We start from the raw sequence: 25,909 nt of genomic DNA, 5'->3' as shown, positions 1-25,909 counted from the left end.
TTGCACCACACATGGCATTTTGAATTTTGGACAAAAAGCTCCATTTTTGTGTCTAGTGTTTTTTATATTTATTTATTTTTATTTCAAATCTTTTATATACCGACGTGTAGCAATCTGCCTTGTCTTCATGTAAACTGGAGTGAACTTATTACATTGTTAACATTGGAACAGTATATTACAATAATTATACAATTGAACGAGAGACTTATTAATTGATCAACTATAACATTTTAAAAGAACAATTTCTAACAACAAGCGAATTGAACATATATGAGATTAGGTTAACAGATCGTTTTTAGGCAGGGTGCATATAGACTTGAGTATAACATCGAGCATATGGCGCATTCAACATTGGACATAAGGTGCAAAAAGCTTTATCGTGAAAAGGTAAGTTGGGACTGAGAGAAGAGTCCGAAATTCGGTAAGCAGAGTGATCAAGATCTTTAACTATATAAGCTGCGTTAATAGGAGATCGTGGAAAGTAGAGAGATGTGGATGGGTGAGAGAGGAGAACATTCGACAAGTTTAGTGTGTGCAGCCAGATATGGATAATGGGTAAGGGTAGTTGTATGCCGCTTAACCCACGCCATCTCTGAACGTTTGGCTGAATATCCATGCTTTGAGTTCTTTTTTGAAGGATTTGATGTCGCTGAGTGAGCTTAGGTATTGTGGTAAGGAGTTCCATAGGTTTTGGTCCCTCTGTGGAGACCGTCATTCCATGTGAGAATCACTAGTTCATAACGGTGTACAGGTTTTACTCATAAATAAATGATGAAATACAGTGGGAGCATACATAATACAGGTAATAAACTAGATAAGAATTTAGAGGCAAGGGTGCCCTTCAAGGCAGATATAATATAGGCTAGTATAAAAGGGTTAAAGAGGGGTTAGGATTATGGGGGTTAGGATTATGGGGAGATATTGTTCAGGACATATTTTGGATAACTGGCTCATGGTGAATTGGAGGTTTGTCAAACAGTAGGCATTTTTGAATAGCCAGGTTTACAACTCTCTCTTAAATTTTTTAATGTCTGCTATTGTTCGTGGGTCCTCTGGCATATGGAGTTCCATAGTTTTGGGCCAGCGACTGACATCACTCTTTCTTTCTCTTGTTTGTGTTAAATTATCATGTTCGGGATTTCTAGGAGGCCTTTTGTTTTGCGATCTGAGCGTTGTGGGAGAATGTGGTTTAAATATTCGCATTAGATCGTTCTGATGTTATTGAATATTATTGTTAGTACTTTATAAATTATTCTTGATTATGCAGGGCGATCAGAGTAGGGGTGATGTGGTCATATTTCCTTGTTCCAGACAATAGTCCAGATGCAGCATTTTGCAGTAGTTGCAGAGGTTTTAAGTGACTGGTCGGGAGACTTAGCAGTAGGGAATTAGAATAGTCAAGGTTTGAGAATATTAGAGATTGTAAATCCATTCTGAAATCTGCAGTATTTAGAGGTTTCAGTTTGGTCAGGATTCACAACTTGTAGTAACCAGATCTGATTAGTTTGCTGATATGAGTTTCATCGTTAAATTTTCATCAATTTGTACTCCAAGATCAGTCACTTGATTTGCTGGGATTAGCTGGCAATTTCTGAGGTGAATATCTGGTGGAATAGATTTTGGTGGGCCTCGGTTCAGTCAAATTCAGTTTTTTGGGGGGTTCATTGATAGTTTCATTTGTGCAAGTTTCTTTTATTGTGACTATATATTCAGAGATAAGTGATGCTGTTTTCTCAAACGATTTTGTTAGTGGGATATAGAATTGCAGATCGTTAGTATATAGAATTTTATTCCTAGATCTGTTAGAAATTTTCATAACGGTAGCATGTAGATATTAAATAGAGTTGCAGAATGCCTGTTGAGCATTTGAGTGTGTCGGATAGATGATTGAGTTTTACTTGGGAAAAATCTGTTTGAGGAATGAGGTGAACCATTTAAGTACATTTCCATCGATCCCTATGTTTCTCATCTGTTGGCAAAGAAGGTTATGGTCAACAGTGTTGAAGGCTGCTGTTAAGTCAATCAGCACAAGGCAGTATGATTCATTAGTGTCAAAGCCTTGTAGTATAGGGACAGTTAGGGATTGTAGAAGTTTTCATTGAGCAGTTTTTTCAAAATCCAAATTGGTTAGGATATAGGGTTTTATTGTCTTCTAAATGAGACTCTAATTGGGTAAGTGCTGCTTTTTCAAGAATTTTTGCAAGGAAGGTCAAATTAGAGATTGGAATGTAGTTGTCCCAGTTATCAGCTCTTCCCAATTTATTCTTTAGGATTGGTTTTATAACTGCCTGTTTTAGACCATGGGGCATGTGTCCTGCAAGGACAAGGTTATCTAGTGTTGTGATAGGGTTATGGTTTGATTTACTAGTTTGAGCAAAGAGGCTGGTATCAGGTCAAGTGAATGAGTAGCTGGTTTTAGTTTCATTATGATTTTGCTTATCTCCAGTTTCAAGACTGTGTCAGATGATCATGTATCGTGTGTTAAGTCTTCCGATGCATTGATAGGGTAGGTATAGGTGGTTTGTTTCAACCTCCTGGATTTTTTTCACTTAATGCTATAGCGTAATCATTCTTGAAGTTATTGTTTGAAGTGCAGAAGGGTCTTTTATTAGACTCTTAACTGTTTCGAACAAAAATTTTGAGTTGAAAACAACTCCGTGTATTTGTTTTGCATAATAGTCCCTTTTTTTTTTTTTTTTTTTTTAGATTTATTTGTTAGTGTTCTGTAGTGCGATAAGTATGATTTGTATCTTCTTAGGGATTCATCTGTAGTGGGGGGGTTTTTCCACCAGAGTTTTTCAAGCTTTCCAAGGTGCCTTTTTGATTCTTTCAGTTCATTATACCATGGATTCATCTTCCTGAGATTTTCATAATTTTTGTTTGAAGTTCTGGTTTGAATTGGGATGTATTTGTCTATTTCCTTAGTCATGTTTTCCCACAAATCAAAATAGGTTGATGTTTTTGTCCGCTAATGCATTTGTTAGTGTTTCAGTTTTAATTTTCCTTCTGAATGTTTGAGAGGTTTTGCTTTCAGAGCTTATCGCTGAATGTTTTTTGTATATTAAGTCTGCTTTGATTAGATGGTGGTCGGACCAGGGTATTATTTTGTGCTTAGTAGTTATACTGTAACTACTCGAATTTGCAAATATGAGGTCAAGAGTATTACCTGCTTTATGGGTGGCCTCAGACATGTTGAGGCCATCCTAGGGCTTCCATTGCTTCTAGGAACATGTCGCATGAGGTGGATCGTGGAGAATCATTTACATGCAGATTGAAGTCTCCTAAGGATATTGTCTCAGGAGTAGGGAATTCTTTTGTGAATATTTTGATAATGGGGAGGGCAGTATACCAATCCAATGTTAATTTGTTTAGATTTTAAAATGGCTACTTCATAGGGAGGGTAGATTTCAGTTTTCTTTAGTATCAATTTGAGTTCCTTTCTGCAGATTAATAGTAGTAGTCCTTTTTCTTTTTTGCCGTGGTACATGGAATAGATTGTAATTTGGGTGGGATAATTGGTTTAGTAGTCATTTAGCCAGGTTTCAATGTGCAGAATGTTATTGGTCATTAATGATATCATTGAGGAGTGGAATCTTTTCCTTGAAATTAATTGTGCATTCAGGAGTAATAAAGTGAACAGTAGGCATGTTTTGGTTTGGAGTTTGTTGTGAGTTGTGTGTGTGTGTTTTTGGGTTGTTTTTTTTAAGTCTTAGTTGGATTTTTGTTTTTGTAGTTCTTTAGGTTACTGTTTTTCTCCTGACCTGTTGGTTGTATTCTGATTTTTAATTCCATGTCTAAATTAGATATTCGAAACAAAAGGGGGAGCACTGATGGTCACTTCGCTGGATGTGTCTTTGTGTTGACAACCATCATAATATAGAAAGGCCTTAGTGCTGTTTTATACAGAGCGGTCAAAGTCAGCCAGTCATTTAGCGTAGTTAGTCCTGAGGTGGTGGTCTCAGCTGGTGACGTCAGGAGTCTCATCTGACCACAAAACCTTATCCAACGTCTTAGCTGAGCCACTCTGCATTCTGGCAAACTCCAGACGTGCTTTTCTTCAGTAATGGCTTCTTTCTAGCTACCCTCCCATGCAGAGCTCTTGATATGCTTGACTGGTGCACCTCCATTCCAGTCTCAGTCACTGAACTTTTGTAGCAACTTCAAAGTGATTTTTTGGCTTCTCTGTGGCTTCCCTCACAAATCTTCTAGCTCTGATGCTGAGTTTTGAGGGGGTGGCCTTGTCTGGGTGGTATGATGCAGTTTCTATTTCCTCTCAATTGATCCAACAATGCTCACTGTTTTATCCAAGCACTTGGATATTATTTTGTAGCCTTTTCCTATCTTGTGCTTGTCTATAACTCTTTAATTTCCTTAGTATGTTCTTTAGACTTCATTTTCACAGCTTTCCTTCAGATTCACAATTTGACCAATGGTACTGGAATTAGGGGGTCTTTTATCCAAAAAAGCCCACCTTTTTTATTGATTCACAGGTAGAGACTAATTGTTAAGGCAGTATCTTTCATCTGTGTAAACTTGGAGCTTCCACAGCACAGGGGCTGAATACATATGCCAGCAGCATTTTTCAGTTTTTAATTTAATTTTACAAAAATTGCAGAGAAATAATTAACTGTGACTTTGAAAGTTTACTTTGAGTATAGTGACTGGTTTGTAGTAAACATACTGTCTGGAACAATCTGTGTAAGTGTCATTTGTAATCCACACATCTGCTGACTTTTTAGGGGGGTCAAATACTGTTGCAAGCACATATACAGTATATGGGAACATCGTGGTGCAGATTCATTCCATTAAAGCAGCAAGCAGAAGCTTCACTATTTAGAAATTTGTAGGACTGTATTAATCTGTTCACATGTTCATGAAATACTCCTCTGTTTAATCAGTAATATCTTTGAATGCTGCACTTGGAGATAAATGCTTTCAGCTATATTGCCTCCCAGAGTATTTGGGATCGCTTTGGTAAGTTTCATGGTTTTGGACTAGCCCAAGGGTAAATTTATTTACCAGCTAATTGGATTCCCAGAATGCCCACTTAAACAATTAAAATGGCTTAAGGGAGCTCAAAAATAGATTCCTCCAAAGGCAGGATTTTAAGTGGCAGACAAACTTTGGTTGTATCCTATTCAGGCTTTGATCTACTCTCTCCTAATTTGGTTATTGCTTGCTTCATAATAAATTAGAAAGTTTGGACAGTGTAGTGAGATGCCATAATCTGCATTTCATCCACTTAACAAATGTTTGCAGTCTCTCTTCCTCTGGTTACCTTCCAGCCCTTAGAAAAAATTCATGACTACTTTCTGTCCTTTCAACGGTCTTGATTTAACCGGGATCTTGGAAAAGTCAGAAAATGATTCTGCTATACTCTACCTTGGTGGTGAGTTTGAACTGGAATGGACACGGTTTGGTTTTCAAATATACAGAGAGAATTTTTGAATTGTAAAACTAGGATGTTTCCAGAGAACTAAGGCTATACAAAAAGAGGAAAATGTTTTTATTTTACACAAACTGCTGTCACGCACATTTTAACCCTCAAAAATTAATTGAGCTGGCAGTAAGTCTTGAGAAGCCTCAAGCAGAAAATACTGCTTTTCTGTAGTTTCTCTGACTTAATATCATGACAATATTAAGTCAGAGGAACCACAGGGAAAAGTCTTGACAAGCATCCATTTTCCTAACCTATGCACAGCTGCTACTTCTCCCATGCACCCGATACTGAGGAGGCACTAGAAATGCACAGTTTCCCCTAGCGCCTCTTTTTTTTAACGCAGCAGCTCATTAGCCTACTGCATCATGCACCCGGGAGAGGTGGATGGGCGCGCATTAAGACAGGCGCTCACTCGGGTGCGCCCATATTGCATCAGCATGAATGTGAGTTGCTCCCTCCCTCTCCAGCCCAACCTTGTAATTAAACACATTTTTGTAGGATGGTAAATAGGCAGTCAATAGCTCAAAATGTACAATACTCCAACCAGAGCAAATAAGCTTGAAGCCACATGGAAACCTTATCAACTATTTAATATTTAAGTGCAGTCAATTTCCCTGTGTAATGCATTTCCTAAGGCTCTGACAGACATATAGCAAAGCTGGGATCTTTATAGACTTCTAAGAAGCTGCCAGCGCACACCTCTCAGCTATAATAATTTGTAATAACATTTTCATGTAAGATGCTGCATTGGGAGTGAAGAAACTTAAAAAGAAAATCTTAGGATTATGGGTAATATCCTTAATCATATCCCAATACTTCTGTATTAGATGACATTCCAACCATATGTGAAAAAGAATCTACCCCACCATGCTGATGCCAGCAATCTAATTTGGCATCCTGATAAGCTGGAGAGGTTAAAAAAAAATAATTTTAAGGTACGACTGAAATAATTTATATCAACTTTCAACAAGTAGTGCGCATATTGAGCTGCATCCAACTGACAAAAAAAAACAGAGATCCCATGAGTTTTCATCTAGAGTCTCTTCTAAATCCAAGCCACAAGGTGTGAGGTTTGTTGGGTAAAACCCCAGTCTGTGGCATACTCTGCTCCTCCCACCACTGAAGATCAGACCAGAGAAGCCCAGGTGGAAACTCCATATCTCGCAGGTGATCTAGAGTAAAAATTCCTCTTGCCTACCGATGTCACCTTACATGTATCCCACGGTCGCATAGTAAAGGGTGAGGAAAAAGGAGGTAACCACCCGTAATCTTCTGGGAAGCCATATCAAAGCCTTAATAGGCACATCCCCCCCACTGAGGCCTGTTCTCCATGAATCCATTCCTTGCTATCTACTTCCTGGTGCCAATAAACAACCGTTTTCAACTGGGAGGGTAGGTAATATTTCTTGAAATTGGCAACACCCAACCCACCTTCCAGTTTTGGCTGGTACAAAACACTTTTTTTGGCCAGCCAAAGGGATCTCTGCCTCCCAATAAAACTAAATGTCTTCCTCTGGAGATGGGACAGAAACTGGGAGCGTTTGAAATAAATAGCATAAATGTGGCAGAACAGTGATCTTAATTGTTGCAGTTCTTCCTCGCTAAGATAAATTGAACTCTTTCCACGTCTCTAGGTCATTTGTAATCTTTGAAATCATAGGGAGATGGTTAAACTGAAAAATATCTCTAGTATCTAACCCAGTATAAATCTCCAGGTATTTGTTTGCCCGAAGAGGGATTTTTTTTTTTTCTGTAAAAGATGTAGATTATTGCAGTTAGGGACTTTTATATCTTTTAAGCTTTCTCTGTAAATGTGGTAAGTGCCATCTGAGATTTTCTATAAACTGTAGTAGCTTGATGCTTTCCTGAATAGCAACATTTTTGAAATCTCTCTCTGGTTGAAGAATACCTGTGGTAGAACTGGTTTCTTCCAAAATAACTTTTACAAATTTTAGAGCCAGGAATTGCTCTTGTGTGTTGTGATGTGTTTTGGTTTTTTTTTTTTTTGTTTGTTTGTTTGTTTGTTTTTTTAATCTTTAACATTGTTTTGTGGACTGATTGTGCACTGGATTGGATTTTGCTTTTTTCCTTGTTAATTTGTAGAGTATATTTTCACTGTATTTATTGATCTGTACTTATTTTCCATCAAGTGATCACTTAGCTGTAATTTTTAAATCAATAAATATGAACCGTGGGCCTGTGCATCAAAATGTGTATAGAAGAAAAAAAAAGTTTTGGATAGCTTTCAACTTTGGAAGAACTGAAAGCTGAGTCAGAGGAGAGAGCAGACCTTCTGTCTGAGGTTTCTGTTTTCTCTGCCTGCTAGCTGGAAGAGAAACCCCACGCCCCCACTCTTTTCAGGGCTATTCCTGGTGGAACTCAAATTAGCAGATAAGGAAATGTTTGTTTTTAGACTGATCCCTGCTCTTATTCACATTATGCATAATCGGCTTTATTACAGTGTGTGACCTTTTGTTATCCAGCTTTGACATGCAAGTCCCTCTCCTGATGCCAGCATCAAGAACTGGGTGGATGAAGCACATTTAGTATCCTTCTGCCTTGCTGTCACCTTGAATTAAGGATATGAAGCAAAAAAAAAAATGCTTGCCAACCCTTAAATCATCATATATCATTTAATTATCTGAAGAATCACAGAACCCTATTCTCCATTGGTTGTCATGTACACTTTGGGAATACTGTATTGTATACAGAGGGGCATAATTTAACTTTAAAATTTTGAGCATTCTGTTTTGGGGATATTACCAACAATAATATAAGATCTTCTAGTGAGGTTCTGTGTGAACTAGTCTCAGGATAAAGTTTTTGTGTGGTTTTTTTTTTTTTTTTCAATTGAATGTTTTAGTCACGTTCTGATTTTTTTTTTCCATATTGAGACCTTGCCTCTTATTTTTAGAGAGCAGATGATAAACATGAAATTTGTTTTTGTTTTTTTCCTAGAAAATAGCAAGGGGCAGTACATTTCCCCATTCCATGACATCCCACTGTATGCCGATGAGGAGAAGGTAAGAATGCTTGACTACCTGTGCCAGGTATCCTCTAACTCTCTTCTTCAGGTTAAGCCTCTCTTAGATCCACTTCAAAACAGTAAAGATTCTGCTTAACACTCTCCGGTTTCAGGGGAAGCCTATAGTATCCCTGCTCCCCAAATACAAATTTCTCTTTTGGTTATAATTACTTTAGGGATTTGCCTTTTACCAGATGCTACAATGAAACTGAGTCAAGTGGCAGCATATACAATACTTTTACCCCAAAATCACACCTTCCTCACTCCCATCTACAGCATATCCAGTTCCTGTATTTTTAAAATAATGTATATAGCTCATACTGAGACATTACATAGTTCTTGATCTATTCAGTGTTTGATTTTACACTACAATTTCTGTAACCCTACTAGTGCTCATATAACCTGCTTTTGAAATAAAAAAAAACAAAACCAAACAAACAAACATACAAAAAGATCTACTTTCCTCAAGGAGTTAATTCATATTTAAATAACTGATCAGCAGTTTTTGATTATGGTAGTTTCCAGAGTTTTAATACAGATTTAGTTAAACCAGAGTAAACTTTATACAATAGCTTAAGCACCTGGAGTACTTTACATTCCCACTTGCTGCATAAAATGTTGCTTCCTTAGTTTTTATTGCTGCCACCCAATGTATTTCTCAACTTTGCCTTACACCTTTCCAAATCTGAGTTTGTCATGTCCTTTTATATTCCCTTGAGCTTTCTTTACTGAGAGTTTCAAAAAAGAAAAAGCCAGACTGAAAGACATCAGAATCTCTGAACTGATTATAGTTATTGAAGCTTTGGGGGCCAATGTAACAATAACCTGCACCAAATTGTCATCAACAGATCTTTATTTTGGTCGTTGTTAGAGAGAGGACAAACCTTGACCTGTTTTAGGCTTGGCAGAGAAGTATTGATCTTAATTAGTCAAGCTAACCACTAGCAGGGAATGACGAGGGAAAAAAGTAGTGTAGACCAGTGGTTCCCAACCTTTCTTGTTTTGTGGCACAGCTGACACACAGGTCACTTCGTGTGGATCACCACCCACTTCCCCATCATCACTTTCTCTCCTCTTCTCTTCTTTTGGCATTATTCTCCCTTCCTTCCCTCTTCCTCCCAGTCATAATTGTACCTCCTCCCTTCCTTATCCCCCATGCCCATGGTATCATCATCACCTTCCCTCTCCCACCATCTCTTCCCCCCCCCCCCTCCTTAACTCCCTAACATAAACTTCACCTTCTTTCCCCACCTCCTTACCCCTGGCATCATCATCATCACCACCACTTTCCCTTTCTTTATACCTCTCTCCCCTATCCCCTGGCATCATCACTACCTTCCACCACATCTTTCCCACTCCCTCTCCCTTCACCCACCAAACTAATCATCGCCTTCTTTCTCTCCCCCCCCCCCCCCCCCCCAAACATCATCTTCTTCCCTCTGGCTTTACACCTCTCCCTAACCCCCCCTTGCCATCATCACCTTACCTTTGCCTCCACCCCTCTCCTTCCCTCTTCCTCTATGCCTTTCCCCCTTCTCTCCATCCCCTGGCATCATTGCCTTCTCTTCCTCTCCCTCCATGCCCCATATCAATCACCTTCTCTTCCCTTTCTCTTCACCCTCTGGCCTCACTTGCCTTCTCCCTGGCGGCATCTTTCCTCTCCCCTTGGCATCATCACCTTCTTTCTCTCTTCACGCCTCTCCCCCACTGACATCATCAATCTTCCATGTCCCCCACCCCCTTAAATCATCATCTTCCAGCTTCTTCTCCTTCTAACCTGCCCCCCCCCCCCCATCTCCAGGCATTATCACCTTCCCTTCTCTCCACCCCCAATCCTTGAACAGCAAAGGTCTGGGAGCAAAGCTTAACGAGTGCTGCTGCTTCTTCCTGTACCGGCTTCCTGCTGCAATATGTACTGCACGGGGCCAGCAAGCCTAAAGAGCACCGTGCAGTTTCTGTTGCAGGGGAAAGGCCAGCAGAGGGGAAAGCAGGAGCAGCTGTTAAGTGCTGCTGGCAGGAGGACATCCTGCAGGCCAAGACTAAAGGAAAAGGAGAATGCAGCCGTAGCATTCCCAGTTGGGAAATGCTGATCCAGACTGATATAGGTTACAGGATCCCTCTGCCCTAACTGGGAATCAAACTTGGTGGCGGGGGGAGTATCTTCACAGCAGAACACAGCTCATTAATTGATTTTTGCATGTTATGTTATACTTTTTTTTTCTTTGTTTTTAATGGTAACACAAGCACATGTGCTGCCGTTAATGCACTCTAATGCAATACTGTAGCCAGTTAATGCACTTTAGTAAAATGTGCCTTAACACAGGGGTGGACAGTTGTGGTCCTCGAGCCACTAAAGGGCCTAGTTTTCAGGATAGCCCCAATAACTATGCATATGAGAGATTTGCATGCACGGTCTCCATTGTATACAAATATAGCTCATGCATTTTCATTGTAGCTATCTTGAAAACCAGGCTTGTTACTGGTGCTTGAGGACCAGAGTTGGTTATCCCGGCTTAACATAAAGTTGTTTTTGTAAGACAGTTTAATGGTTTGAGCTTCATAAAGTTGTCTTATTTTTAAGTTAAACTACTGTTCAATATTATTGGTGAATACTTTGAATAGTTTGCCATCATCACACAATTTATAATGTGTAACCATACAATATTTTTATATAATTAAAAATTGTTTACATAGGCAGGATGAAATCTTAACACAGTAACTTCAACAAAATGTTGTTGCTAGGATGCTTACAGTGATTTACACATCTGTGGTTCTTTGCCTCTTACATTATGTATTTGGATTATGTAAGCCACTTTGACAGAGTAAATAAACAGAGCAGTAAAAGGAGCAAAACAGCTAAACTAAGAGGTACTTTTTTACTAGGTTAACTGCTCACTGGTAGAGTCGTTAGTGTAGAACAAGGGAGACCAAATTCGGTCCTCAAGAGTAACAAACAGGCCTGGTTTTCAGGATATCCAGGGTGAATATGCATGAGAGAGTTTTGCATGACTTCCTCCATTGCATACAAATCTATCTCACGCATATATTCATTGTGGATATTCTGAAAACCTGGCCTGTTTGTGGTTCTTGAGGATTGGAGTTGGCCACCCTTGGTGTAGAAGTGAATTTCCTCGGCTGCTAGGTCCTATTTCTTGAGATCTCCAGTTTGGTTGTAGGAATTAGCAGTGCAGTCTTAAATTAAGAGCCAGTTTCTAGGGAAGGCTTTGCAAGTCATTGCAGCATTTTATATGTGCAACTTTAACCAGTTCCAGTCCTTTAGACTTTTTCTTGTATTGATCAAGAGACATGAGAACTGTCCTTTTGGTGTAGAAGGTATGTCTTCTGCAAAATGTGCACTTATGGGGTGCTGCCACTATTCCCATTGTGTTTTCTTTCAAACACAATATGCTGGGGATTTATTCACCCACTTTTAAGGCTGGAAAGGAGACTGAGGCAATTAGCTATCTGGGGAAGGGGGGGGCGGGGGGGAGAAACAAAACTGTTCAAAACTAGATTGGCTACTATGTTAAAATATTTAATAGTATTACCCACCCTGCCAGTGTTTGGGGCAGGATACAGTGAGTTTCATAATTATAACAGTGATGACAAAAATTAGATTTTTTAGACATATGTCTCAGTGAACAAAAATATTAAAACAATTGATTAAAAAATCTAATTATATAAAAAAGTATTTTGCAAAAGTATTCGACCCCCTAAAATGTCAGCAGATGTGTGGATTACAAATGACGCTTACTCAGATTGTTCTAGATATTGGTTTGTAAACAAACATACTATGGGGAGTGACTTGAAAGAATGAGGCCACACATTCAAAATCCAGTAGATGATTTAGCATTAATGGACCGGTAATTCACCTACATTGCTTTTTATTTAATCATAGGTCCCGGTACCATTTGCTACTTTTTTTTTTTTTAATTTGTCTCTTGCAGATTAAATTACTATCGAACATTCAAGATTACTTGTTTTATTGGTAATTCATGATTTCAAAGCTGTTGCATAAGACTCCAGCTTTCGTGGCGTGAAAGCACGCATAAACCTTGCTTGCAGTAACCCAAACAGTCCCAACACGGGTTGTGTTTCGAAAGTTAAGTCTGCGTCAGAGGTGTCTAAACATTGAGGCACTCCACTGTGACAGAAGTGCTTGGCGCCAAGTTCAATTCTAGTTTGAACTTCGCACCAAGCACTTGTCGCAGTGGAGTTAACCTTTTATTGTTCAGGCACCCTTTTCATAGTACAGACTAGCGATGGGTCCTAGGAAAGTGAATGCAGCTTGAGATACTTCCTCTACCTCCCCTTCCCACTGCTGCCAGCTCGCTCCCTTCCACCCCAAGAATGCACATCTGAGCAATAACATCCTGCCACAATCTATAAACTAGACAAGCTTGAAGGTATTGGGAATGAGAAAAAAAAATCCCTCCTTGAACTGAAGGAACATTACCAGAATAATATTATTGTTGCAACCAATTGCTCTTTATCCGGGGGGGGGGGGGGTGGTTATGGGAAAAACTTAATCAATGTAAGTGCAAATTTAATTCTTACTTTGTTTTCTGTGGTTTATAAAAAAAAAAAAAAAAAAGCTGTGTGACTATACTTTTATTGGTCAGACACTATGGGTTGGTGGGGAGCTCATAGGCTGCACAAAATGTCTTTGGCCTTCTGCTAGCTAAGCCTGCAAGTTATCTTTCCTGAAACTAGAGAACTGAAGACTTCAGGAATGGGTGATAAATCCTTACCTTGCAGTTTAGTGTTCCATTGCCAATAGCCCCCTTTACACTAAAACGCTGGTAAAAATGCTGCATGATTTAGCACTCCATATAGAACCCATGTTGTGCTATAAATTTCTTTTGCTTTGCAAATTGTATTACAAAAACCATAAATCCCTATAGCCTTGGCATTCACAACCACTCTTGGCAGTGAAAAGGGTTAAAGAAACGCTCTCTCCTGCTAGTAAGCCCACTTTACTATGGCCAGAGGTGACGTATTGTAATAGGGAAAATAAGCCAACCGGATAGGCTTGGAGGCCTTTATTTAATGTTTTTTTTTCCTTCAAAATGCAGAAATTTAAGCATAAACTGAAAATTAGACTTGGCAATTTTATAAAAGGTTTCAAAGGCAATTTTATTTTATTCCAGAGAAGTATAAAAAATATTGTATTTTCATATTAGGAAAGCACAGGATGCCTAGGGATAAGCCCGAGGAAGCAAACCAAGGAACAGGCAAGTTGACAGTTTGAAGAATTTTAGTATTCCTGTCATTAACATACTAACTGCATAAGAATGCTATTCCCTTCAGCTTGTTGATACATGGCTATGTAAGAACAATATGGCAGATCATATCCAATTTTTCACAAGTTGTCTTGACTTAGTCCCCACTTGCAATGAAGCAAAATAGAAAAAAAAAAACTGAGTGCAGATTACGAACCTAGAATTTTCTAATGCATTTCGGAATAGAACCTGGCTATGAAGATACACACTGATAAATTGGAGGTTCAAGGATTGGTGGGTATTTTGTCCAAATTTTTCAAAAGTTTGGGGTGTGGAGAGAGGCTCTCTACAAAAATAGTAAAGAGGTATAGCTGGATAGGTTTACAGAGGGTGTTGACAGAGGAATGTGTGGGGATTATTGCATGCCAGCATTGCTGCTAGCATCTCTGTCTAATTCCATTAATCCTCTTCTTTCTTGAGCAATAAATACATTTAATAAAACTTTGTACATAATGTGAGGCTAAGAAACGAAGATGTTGAATGTGTTTAGATCTGGGTTGTAAGTGCTCAGTGATTTGGGACATCACTAACAACTGTTGTCTCATTTCTAACAATTTCGTTAATTTCAGTGCAGATCTACTGCAGATTGTACTCCTAACACAGCAGATGATGGCAGAAAAAAGACTAGTTAGCCTTGTCCATGCTGCCAAGGACATATTCCAGCTGCTGGAAATAGAGCACAGCTGTCTGGAAGATATTCCTTATTCAAGACAGTATTTCTCATCTTCCAACATCGTACTCCACCCTTGTGGGTAACTAAATATGCAAGATCCTCTTATTAGTTCATGCATACACCACACTTCCCCTCCCATGTCCAACCACAAGGTCCAATAATTAACCAAACACCCACCAATGTGTTTCTGGTAGGACTTCTAGGGTGTTTGGTTGGTGTGTGTTTTTTGTTTCTTTTTGTTTTAATTTTTTTTTTTTTTTTTAACTACAATTGCAACCTGCCAGACAAATCTGACTGTGAATATCTGGTTTGTTTTTTTGCTAGGACTTCTAGGTTTGAGAAGTGAAAACGCATGTATTCTATTTCCCTCCCCATCTGCCCACATATTAGCAGGTGCAAAGCATGTGCACGCTTCTAGTGCACATGCTTTGTGCTAGCTAATTTTCAAAGAGAAATTACCTGGTTGAAATTAGCCACAAAATGTTCTCTACAACTACGTGGGCTATTTCAAAGATTGACTGCTTACTTATTGGTCTTGCAGCCTGTCATGAAGACCAAATTGCTGAGTAATTCTGTCACAGCCTGCAAAAACAGACCCGGCTATGTGAGCCTTAAACCAAGAGTGCCAGCCATTCCTGGGCACACGTGCATGGTAGACCAAGTCCTAGAATTGTCTGGAAACCTCAGAGTGCATTTTATGATACCATGACCTGCGTATATGTATTACAGTTTCTCTGGGTGGATGATAGGTGTGTTGCTGAGAGGAGAGGGGTGTTTTGAGGAGGCTTGGGTTGGGAGGGGGAGGTGTGCTGGTTGGTGGCTGCAAGTGGGGAGGATGGGATGTGGAGAGATGAGTCTTCTCCCCTCCCCATCTCATCATCTTTCCTTATCCCTTGCAAGTGCTGCTCCTTCCCTTCAGCTGGCACTTTGAGGCATAGGCTCTCCTGCAGTCCCACTCTCCTTTGGCATTGTGGGGCCTGGGCTCCCTGCCAGTCATGCTTGTTTTCTTTTCTCCACAATGCTGCTCTAGCGCTTGTGTGTGAAATGGATAGACAAAAGTGTGCAAAAAAAAAAAAAAAAAAAAAAGCTTTTTATCGCATAAATTGCACTAACAAGTAATGCAGTAAGTTGGACACAGATGCCCTGTACACACCCAGACAAATGGGAAATTTAAAATTCAAACATACAAGCATATCTCCCGGTAACTCTTTTTTTAATATAATATTAATCAAAGAAAAACCTTTAATATTTGTAGGACTTCTATGTAAACCACCTTCAATATATATCATTATATGTTGAAACAACCTTGTAGTCCAAATTGACTTTTTTATATATATGTTTTCCTTTATTACAAATAAAATTAGATGGCCAGTGAATCTCAAGAGAAAATCATGTGCGAGTCACATTTTAAGACCAAAAAAACCATTGTGTCCCAAAAGCATTCTATCTCGAGGGTGCACTATTAAATCCAAAGTTCCCCAACATGTTTCATGCCGTTTCATTGGACCTGCATCAGGGAGATAGTTGGTCATCTTACAATTCCACATATGTTGAAGTCAAATGCTGTGATGATCCTTTTGTAACAGTCTGCTCAATTTTTTTATTTTTTAAAGGTTAAGGCTTGGCAAGGTTTTGTTTCCTATATTTTAGACCATGACTTTTGTAATGAGGTCATAGAAAAGGTTTCTTTCTGATCATCATATAAGCGATGAGTGGAGGCGTAGCCTGGTGGTTAGAGCAGCGGGTGATGATCCAGCAAAGCCAGAGTTAAAATCCCACTACTGCCTCTTGTGATCTTGGGCAAGTCACTTCACCCTCCACTGCCTCCGGTATAGACTCAGACCATAGTACCTGAATGTGATATGTTTTGAAGTGGCCAAAAGGCAGAACATAAATACCATAAATAAAGCAATACTGATCATTGTTTAAGCAATACTTGTATGGTGGACAACTCCAGCATAAGCTAAATTTTTCAGCAAGATGTTTGCAGTGATCTGTGGGTTCTGTTTTACAAATCTGATCAGTTTTTTTTGGCAGTTCTATCGGAGATTTATCTTGGTTTTTCAGATCTTGCCTTGACTTCAACAGTTCTGTTTCACTTACATTGTTAAGAAATGGAACAGTTGAAATTGCTGGCTGGAAGCCTTTAGAGATTTTTTTTTTTTTTCTTTAATAGCCTTCTCCAGCTTTGTAAGCGTAAATTATCTTTTTCTTTCAAATGCTCAAACAGCTGTTTAGAGGAGCCCAGGTTGTTTAAAAGTAGACAGAACAATTGCAAACTGAGAGGTTAGAAGGGTCAAAGTATTTGAACTGTGAAATTGTTCTCACCAGACTAATTAAAGGGCTTTACAAGTTCAAACTTTTTTTGGACCTTAACAATTTTTTTTTTATAGCAGCAGCAAATCTACTGGAAGTGTATAGAAACTTTTGCACATACCATATTCACTGTGGGCCAGATTTTCAAAGCCCTACGAGCGCCAGGCCTATTTTAAAAAGGCCTGGTGATGCGTGTAAAGCTGTGGGGCGGAGCTAGAGGTCCCCAGCATAGTGGCCATTTGCAGGCACAATAGGTAAGAGAACTTTTTGGGGGTGTGTAGGTTAGGGGAAGGATTAGGAAGGTTAGATTAGGGGATAGGGTAACATGCACGCACATGTTATAAAATCGGGCATCCATGTGCAAGTGCCGGGTAGTGCGCGCACATGTACGCCCGCATGTAGGTTTTAAAATCTACCCCTGTATTTTCAATCTGCCAAAATCAGCAAATAGTAATTTTGCTTTAAAAATTGCAGAAAAATATTGTATTTAACTTTGTAACAGGAAAAGAGTCAAATATTGCAGTAATTCTACAAAGATCAAAGGGAGTGGTACAAACAGAATAAATGAATACATTTAAAAAATACATTTATATACATTTACACACACCTATATATACAGCTTTATTTTTTTTCATGTCTGTGTAAGAAAACATCAACCTAGTTAACTCAAAAGATCAGCTAGATTCAAATGTTTATTTCACGAATTTCCTAATACTACTGAGCAGGAAGGCAATGAGCAGATGTAGGTTTTGAAAGCATACTGAAAAAGGGGAAGAGTATGGAGAAAGCAGAGGTGGGTTAAGTAGAGCCTGCATGAGCTCCACCCAGTGCTGCTGAGTTGCATTACCATTTGGGTGGAGGTGGTGATAACTGCTTCCTGAATTACTCTGGAGAAGCAGCAGCAGATGGAGAAAACTGCAGTGGCACTGTAGGTGGGACCTTTCTCAGATCTCTGGGCAAAAAGGCACCCTTTTCTCCCACTCCTAGATCCCAGGTGTTGACTCCTTTCCTTGAATGTGGCAGCACATGCCCAGTGTGATCCTTGTCCAAAATGTTTGCTGCTCCTGTTATTGGGAAAGAAATGACACATTTTAGTATGTTGTGTGTGTGTGTGTTCATATAAGGAGTGGAGCCAAAAGATGATCCCAAGGTTGTGGGGACTGGGAAGATGACAGTGGTGTATAATACTAAAATACAGTACTAATATTTCATTCTAGCTGATTTAGATTAAAGTCTTTCCTTTTAAGGAGTCTACATTGATCCTGCAGAGCAGCAGCTCTCAACCGGTGTGTCGTGAACACCGGTGTGCCGAGCACAAGCAGGTGTGTCGCCACGCTTCCTGGTCCCCCGCTGGCCGCCCTCCTCCAGCGAAATGGAACTCTTCCTCTGCCTGGGCTTTTATCACCCAGGCAGAACGCGGCAGTAGCACCAGTATGGTTCCTTCTTCCTGCCCCTGTGGCCCAGAAGAGGACGTGGAGTGCAGCGGTTGAGAGCGCGGGAAGAAGAGATCCTGTTAGGTAAAAGGTCTCTGCAGCGCCGACCGGAAGAAGAGCAGCGTCATCCCGGAGCAAAACGAGGAGCTACGTCAGTCGCCGCAGCCGAAGGGACTCCTTTCTCGAAGCTGTGAGGGCTGGAAGAGAAGGAGACTTTTGCTGCCACTAGTTCGGTGGGGAGAGCAAGTGAGTGAGCTAGCATGTGTTTGAGATTGCATGTGTGTGACATCATGTAAGTGAGTGTGTTATTGAGAACCTGTTTGTGTGAGAACGTGTGTATGTATGATTAAGAGCATGTGTGTAAATTGTGTGTCTATGTAAGTGAGAGAGAGAGCATGTGTGTGACTGAGAGAAGGAGAAATGTCCAACCCCCCCCCCCTTCGTATTTCACAGCAATCTCAGCGTACCTGAAAATCGAGCATTTTTTAATCCTTATTTTTAATTATTGGGTCTTTGTGTCTGCTATTCTGAAATTTTATTGGTGTCTAGAAATTTTTGATATGAGTTGGGTTTTTTTTTTGTTTTTTTTTAATTGGATATTCCATTCATCTGCTGTTTTGAAATCTGTTCTTTTTATTAGTATGGCTTTACTGCTATTGATTTTATATATTTTGCTTTATTTTATGAGGACTGGTGATTTCCATTTGTCCTTTGTTGCTGCACTGCATACAGACTCTGGCTTGTGGTTTCCAGTTTAGGTTTTGACTGCATATTTCTGTTTGTGATTTATGGTCTCTCTATTCTGTTAGGTGAGGGTCTGCACATGTGACTGAGGTGAGATATTCTGATGCATGTAATTTCTGGATAGGGCTCTATAGCAGCCTGGTTTGTTCCATTTTCCTAACAGAAGTATTGGAGTTTTAAGGCCTGGTGTAATATTTTCAGTGTTGCCTTTTCTTAGGTAAGGTAGTTACGGTTTGAGTACTGGAAGTTGATGCTGTTCTGGTAAGGGAGGTTTACTATTTTATATAATTTACATTCAGAGAGAGTACTTTTATTTTTACTTGTCATTCTTAACAATTAAGGTAATATTGCAATGAACAGTGTGTCACACATGTGAGAACCAGCTGTCAGTTGTGTCCCGACCGAGAAAAGGTTGAGAACCACTGCTGTAGAAGATAAGACTGGGAATAGTTGAAGGAAACTATAAGAATGCACAGGTGTAATGTATAACTGTTTGTTTGTCTCCTTCAAGCAGAGAGATCTTTTTAGATGAAGTTTCTTATAGTCCATTTTAATTTAGCTTCATATAGATTGCAAGAATCTGAGAGAAGCTACTAAAACGCTTACTATCTATCCATCCCCCTTAAATTTTCAAGTGCTGGTAATCAAATGGCATATATTTTATTCCTCATAGCTGTTTGTTATAAAGCATTCATCAGACTTAGATGAACAGTGTGCACTTTATCCTGTAGATAACGCTAAAAGGACTTTGAGTCCAAAACAGTTTTGATAAGAGGAAATAGTCCTCTTCTGTTATGGCTGGGGTAGGCCGCTGAACAGACCAGGCTGGAGAATGGTCTGCTTTTCATCAGTTTATTTTCAAAAGTACATAACAGAAGAGGAGCAAAATGGCTGCTTACCTCAGCAGACTGACAAGCAACGAAAATATCCAGAACAAACACAGCATTGGATTACCGCTTCCTTCTCCCTGGGGCCTCTCTAACTCTCTCAGGGCCTCACCTTTGTATCCCTTACCTCAGGGAAACGCCCCCCCTGAGGATCCCTTTCCTGTCTGTCTTAAGGTGGACCGGGCCAGATAGCTGGAGCCGGTCCGTTAAGGCAGTCTGAGGCTTTCTATCATATACTCTATCACAATATAAAAAAAAAATTGGGCTTGATTATATGCTTTCTTAAACTAAACTAACTCCTAATCGAACCTAATGTGACACTCCTCACGGAGCTTTGGGTGAAGGATCATTCCAAACAGGGAAAAATTACCTTCTAGTCCACTGGGGTTTAAATAAGTCTCTATCTGGTAAGTCATGTGCTGTGGTGAGCAAGCAGAAACGTGCAGTGTCTGCTCTGGGTGCCAACCCTTTTTCACTTTTAAAATTTTCTTCTTGTCTGAACAAACTTTGGACTTTCTGAAAAAAGCTGGAGTTTAAAACATGACTTTTCTCAGCAATTACATCTTCCAGGATAACTTCAAAACTTATGAGAGGAAAAGGCAAAAACTGTGAAAGAAACCAAGATGGCGGAGGGGTCAATGTTGGCCTCATCTATTGGGGAAAAACTCCTCTCTGGTGACAAAAGTATCTAAAGCTGTTGTTGCAACATTGGAAGTAAAGTTTGATATGGCAAATATAAAATTAGAGGTAAATGCATGGGAAAAGTAAAGCTTGCTTGTGTGATGCAAATGATTGAGTGGAGGCCTAAGGTAGATCTGAAATAGCATATGATTTTAATAAAAGTGTTGGAAAATAGGTGGTGATTTGGACAATAGCTAAAAGCACAACAATTTGTTCTACGGGTGCCTGATTTGGTGCAGGTGGGGATCTCTAATTTGTTGGAAACGTCGCTATTGAAGGATTAGCGCCCTGCAGACTCTGAAACTGCTGTTAAATGAGACCACATGGACTTGGTGTTACAAATAATGTGCTGACAAGGCCAAGCATTGTGATAGCGCAAGTGCTTAATTTTGCATATAAAACAGCAATTCTGCAGCTGTGCCCAGAGTGCAGAGACCTGCAATACAAAGACAAGTTATCTTTCAAGAATATTTTGCAGCAGTGGCAACCAAAGATGTTTTTGGCAACACTGCCCAAGAAAAAATGTAAGGTTCACATTGCAGTTTCTTGCTCAATTATGAGTGCTACTCATGTGGGGAAAAAGATAATGTTGGAGACTGTAGCTGCGGTGAGAACATTGTGGACTCACTAAATGTGGATACCAAATAAACCGTACAAAAGGGTGAACTAAATCAAAACAAGTGGCACTATCCAATTTTATAAATAAAAAAAAAAAGGGCTCTGCATTATCGGATACAAAAGGCTTGGCTAAATCGCTGCCTATATGACCATACATATCAATCATTTATACCTGTAAAGTAATAACTCTAATGATTTCTAATTTTTTGTGTTTTAAATTTGCAAAGTATAACAAACCCAGCCTTGTACCAAAGGAAACTACTAAAGTCCCTGCCACCATCAATGCCTTCCCTGGGGGACCCCCAAAAAAGAAAGTCCAAATACACTTAGTGAAGTAGCATGGTTTTTAAATGCTGACAAGGTAACTAATGAGAGAACAAAACTATGGTCCAAAATGTGAGGTCTGACCTTCAGAAAAGCAAGATCCTGAGTTTAAAAGGCATCAATGGGTGATGTTACTGAGGCTGTACTATAGCTTATATGCTGAAAAGGGAAGACAATAGGTGATATCTACTACTGGAAAAACAGTTAAAGAACTAATGACTAAAAAATTGTCCACGGGGGGAAAAAAAAATCACTTTTTTTTTAGCAACCATGACTACCTTGAATACTTTATTTCTGATGAATCAAAGTATCTGTGATGTACTATAAACCTAAATTGTTTCAATATGATAAATCAGGCAAATTATTGGCAAAATTGTTCAGACTTCATGAGTTTGATTTGTTCCAATTTTGAAAGATAAAGGAGCAATAGGACATAATGTGGATATCTTCAGAATATTTAGAGTACTCTAAAGAGCTTTACAAGGCATTTGAAGCCATTGTGATTCACAGTTTCCTTCTTTTAAATGCAGAACTACGAAGATTCAAATATGCCTTTTTACGTTGCAAGAAATCAATTCACATTAAAACTAGTAAAAATGTCAAATCTCTGAGGCCTGATGGATATAGTTTGAAGTATTATACAAATTTAGTGGATTAGAGTGATGTTTATGGGAGAAATATATGATGTGGGTTTGGGAGAAGATGGTTTTCCCAGTTATATTATGAAAGCAATGACTAGGACTAGGGGGCATTCCATGAAGTTAGCAAGTAGCACATTTAAGACTAATCGGAGAAAATTCTTTTTCACTCAACGCACAATAAAGCTCTGGAATTTGTTGCCAGAAGATGTGGTTAGTGCAGTTAGTGTAGCTGGGTTCAAAAAAGGTTTGGATAAATTCTTGGAGGAGAAGTCCATTAATGGCTATTAATCAATTTTACTTAGGGAATAGCCACTGCTATTAATTGCATCAATAGCATGGGATCTTCTTAGTGTTTGGGTAATTGCCAGGTTCTTGTGGCCTGGTTTTGGCCTCTGTTGGAAACAGGATGCTGGGCTTGATGGATCCTTGGTCTGACCCAGCATGGCAATTTCTTATGTTCTTATTAGTCATTCCAAAAAATGGGAAAAGGATTTGACAGATCCAGCATCCTACCATCCCATATCTTTAATTTTTCGAGCATATTTATTAGTGGATTGAAGAAATACTACCCTATCTTATTATAGAAGAGCAGGTGGGGTTTGTGATGGGGTATAGTGCTGCAAAGAATATTTGTAAGATAGTGATTCTGTAGAGATTATACTCAGAAAATGGAAAAGAGGGCATCTTGAGGGAGCACTGCAAGCAGAAACAGTTTGTGCTGGTGATTCATCAGTTTGTGAATATTGCTTTGCTGGGGAATTTGTTACTTAAAGCTTGGGCAAGAAGAGAGTGTGGAGTAAATTGGTTATTTCTATGTCCTTGACATTTAGAATTAGTTGTTTTGTTGTGGTGTTTTTTTTAATAAAGATCAGCCCCAACATCCATTCCCACATGCATGATGTGCTCTAGTTTCAGACAATACATCTGGTGTCTGGATTTATTTAAGACTTATTACCCACCCTATCTCCAATTCTAAGTGGATAAGAAACAACGCATCCATAAATACAACACACAAAGCAATCCATAAAGCAAAAAACCTTCAAGGCAAAGTTGCAGTTCATTGAGCTTCAGTAAAAAAAAAAAAAAAAAAATCTTTAGTTTTAAATCATTGAAATATTTGAGCATTAAAATACCCAGCAAATTAGTGGACTTGTACTCCTTTAAATTACAAACACCTCTTCACTACAGTTTAGTGAGATGTCAGAACCTGGTTATGTTTCCTTGTCTCATGTTTGGGGGAATGGTGGTCGTTAAAATTAATATATTCTTGCGGCTTAATATGTGTTCCATTATACTGGTTCCAATTCCAAATTAATTCATCAGGGATTTAAAGAAACACACTTTGGTTCATCTGGAGAGATTCCAACCTAGTAGCTAGACCTAACCTAGTAGCTAGACCTGTTCTTACTCGAAAATAAAGACAGGCTCTTGGTACCTGGTGTCAAAGACCACTGGGCACCACAACTGAAGAGGGTGGTTGACTGGTACAAAAAAAGCCACAGAATAGCATTGGATCAACATTTATTTTTTTATTTAGAGATTTTTTATGTACCGCGGCACGTTACAAACATCACCTCTGTTTACAATGAACCATAATTCAACAACAAGCTTTACAATCAATTCAGAATCAAACAAGCCTATATCTAATAAAGTATCTAATAAACATGAAGAGATTGCTCCACAAAACAACTTTATCGTCCTGTTATGGAAGGAAAAACGCCCTCTGAAAAGAATTCAGTCGGATCATCTCTTCATAAAAGGCAGCCTGCAAACATGATAAAGCTTGGCATCTAGGTGACAGCTCACAGCTTTCCCTTTCCTAGTGCTGCCCCTACAGTGTAATCCTGATTTACTCAAGGTCATAGCCCAAATGAGTATTAGACTCTTGAGCACAAGTGGGTTTAATAGAGCAGGACAACTTTCAAACTTAACTTTGTTTCAGCTTCTTACACATGGTGTATTATGCAACTCTGAATAAATGCCTATTTTTAAGGCTCTTAGTCATATTCAGTTTTGTTTTGAACTTAAGTTGATTTGAAATCTATTTCCCTCTCATTTCAATTCTACAGTTAAGCTACACATCTTTTTTGTTCCCCGTGTTTTAACCATTGCCAAGTTTGTTGCCTGTTAAAGAATCTTTTATGCATGAGGTAGTTGCTGTGTAAAACGTTGCCTCTGCGGGTGGCTTCCAGGTCAGACCGACTTTTTATGCAGGTTAAAAAGCACTCATTTACTGCTCGGAGGACATTGAATGTGAAATTAGAGATGCATTTTGTGTGTCTGATGTTTAATAAGTTAATATCAACTGTCTAGTCAATGGTAAACAGCATACAAAATATTCAGTGTAGCGATTTAAAGTAATATTCTGTGATTATGGAAAGCAGTTGCTTACCTGTAACAGGTGTTCTCCTAGGACAGCAGGATGTTAGTCCTCACACATGGGTGACATCATCACCCATGAGCCCGGGACTGAAAACTTTTATGTCAAAGTTTTTAGATCTGTTTGCATGCTACTGTCCATGTGAGGTCCCTCTTTAGTCTTATAATATAGAATTTGTGGTTAGTGCAGTTAGTGTAGCTGTGTTTAAAAAAGGATTGGATAAGTTCTTGGAGGAGAAGTCCATTACCTTCTATTAATTGATTTGACTTAGAAAATAGCCACTGCTATTACTAGCAACGGTAACATGGAATAGACTTAGTTTTTGGGTACTTGCCAGGTTCTTATGGCCTGGATTGGCCACTGTTGGAGACAGGATGCTGGGCTTGATGGCATGTTCTTAAAATCAAATCCAAAGAAAAAAAACAACTTCGTGGGGAGGCTGGTACATTTCATGAGGACTAACATCCTGCTGTCTGAGGAGAACACCTGTTACAGGTAAGCACCTCACACAGGTGAATACATAGCCATAGGCTGCTCCCTAACAACAAGCTAAACAAACAGGCACTCAACTCTGTGCCAAAGGGCATAACCACCCCCAAGGGAGACAGCTGAACTCCAAAGAAAAGGCCTGAGGCAGGAAGAATTGGTTTTACTGCTGAAAAATATTATGGAGGACAGACTGACCGAAAATGCTGTCACATTGGTCATCTTTGTCCAGCCAGTAATGTGAGGCGAAGGTGTAGAGGGAACTCCAAGTCACAGATCTCATTCATGGGCACCGCACGGAAGTGGGCCACTGAAGCTGCCATGGCTCGCACAGAATGAGCCATGACTTGACCCTCAGGCTGCAATCTGGCCTGCACATAGCAGAAAGATATACAATCCTGCTAGACAGTCGGACAAGGTCTTCTTGAACACTGCAACCCCCAATCTGTTTCTGTTGAAGGTTAGAAAGAGCTGTGTGGGCTGTGGTGTGGTCCAGGTAAAAGGCCAGGGCCCTTTCGCAATCCAGCATGTGCAGGGCCCGCTCACCCTTGTGGGAGTATGGCTTAGGAAAGAAGGTAGGCAAGGACAATTGACTGATTAAGGTGGAACTCAATCACTACTGTCAGCAGGAACCTAGGATGTGTCCACAGAACGACCTTGTCATGAGAGAATTTTGTATAAGGTGGATAGGAACCCAAAGCCTGAAGCTTGCTGACCCTGCACGCAGAGGTGACTGCCATCAGAAAAAGGACTTTCCAGGACAGGTATTTTAGGTTGCAGGGGCTCGAAAGGGGCTCTCATAAGGTGGGCTAACACCATGCTGAGGTCCAAGGAGACCACCGGAGGGCATATCAGAAGCTTGAGCTGGAGTAGTCCCCACATGAAGCGCCCTATGAGAGGTTCTGTGGAGATGGGCAGACCATCCACTCCCTGGTAATATGCACCAATAGCACTGAGGTGGACCCTTGTGGAGGTGGTC

The 25,909-nt window shown here is 39.6% G+C and overlaps 1 protein-coding gene across 2 annotated transcripts in view; it reads left to right on the top strand.

Annotated features, from left to right (window-relative positions):
• PPA1 (pyrophosphatase (inorganic) 1) overlaps positions 1–25,909 on the top strand; it is a 114,134-nt gene that overhangs the window by 14,231 nt on the left and 73,994 nt on the right. Inside the window, exons 2-3 of one of the 2 annotated variants that reach the window (XM_029609041.1) lie at positions 8,399–8,463; positions 13,649–13,699. In XM_029609041.1, the coding sequence (XP_029464901.1) occupies positions 8,399–8,463; positions 13,649–13,699 (116 nt within the window). The remainder of the gene's footprint in view (positions 1–8,398; positions 8,464–13,648; positions 13,700–25,909) is intronic. The other variant, XM_029609042.1, reaches the window with a different exon arrangement.

Source organism: Rhinatrema bivittatum, chromosome 7 (assembly GCF_901001135.1).
Source record: "Rhinatrema bivittatum chromosome 7, aRhiBiv1.1, whole genome shotgun sequence".
NCBI lineage: Eukaryota > Metazoa > Chordata > Amphibia > Gymnophiona > Rhinatrematidae > Rhinatrema > Rhinatrema bivittatum.
Note: the sequence above shows the minus strand (reverse complement) of the source record. Positions and strands in the feature narration are given on the sequence as shown.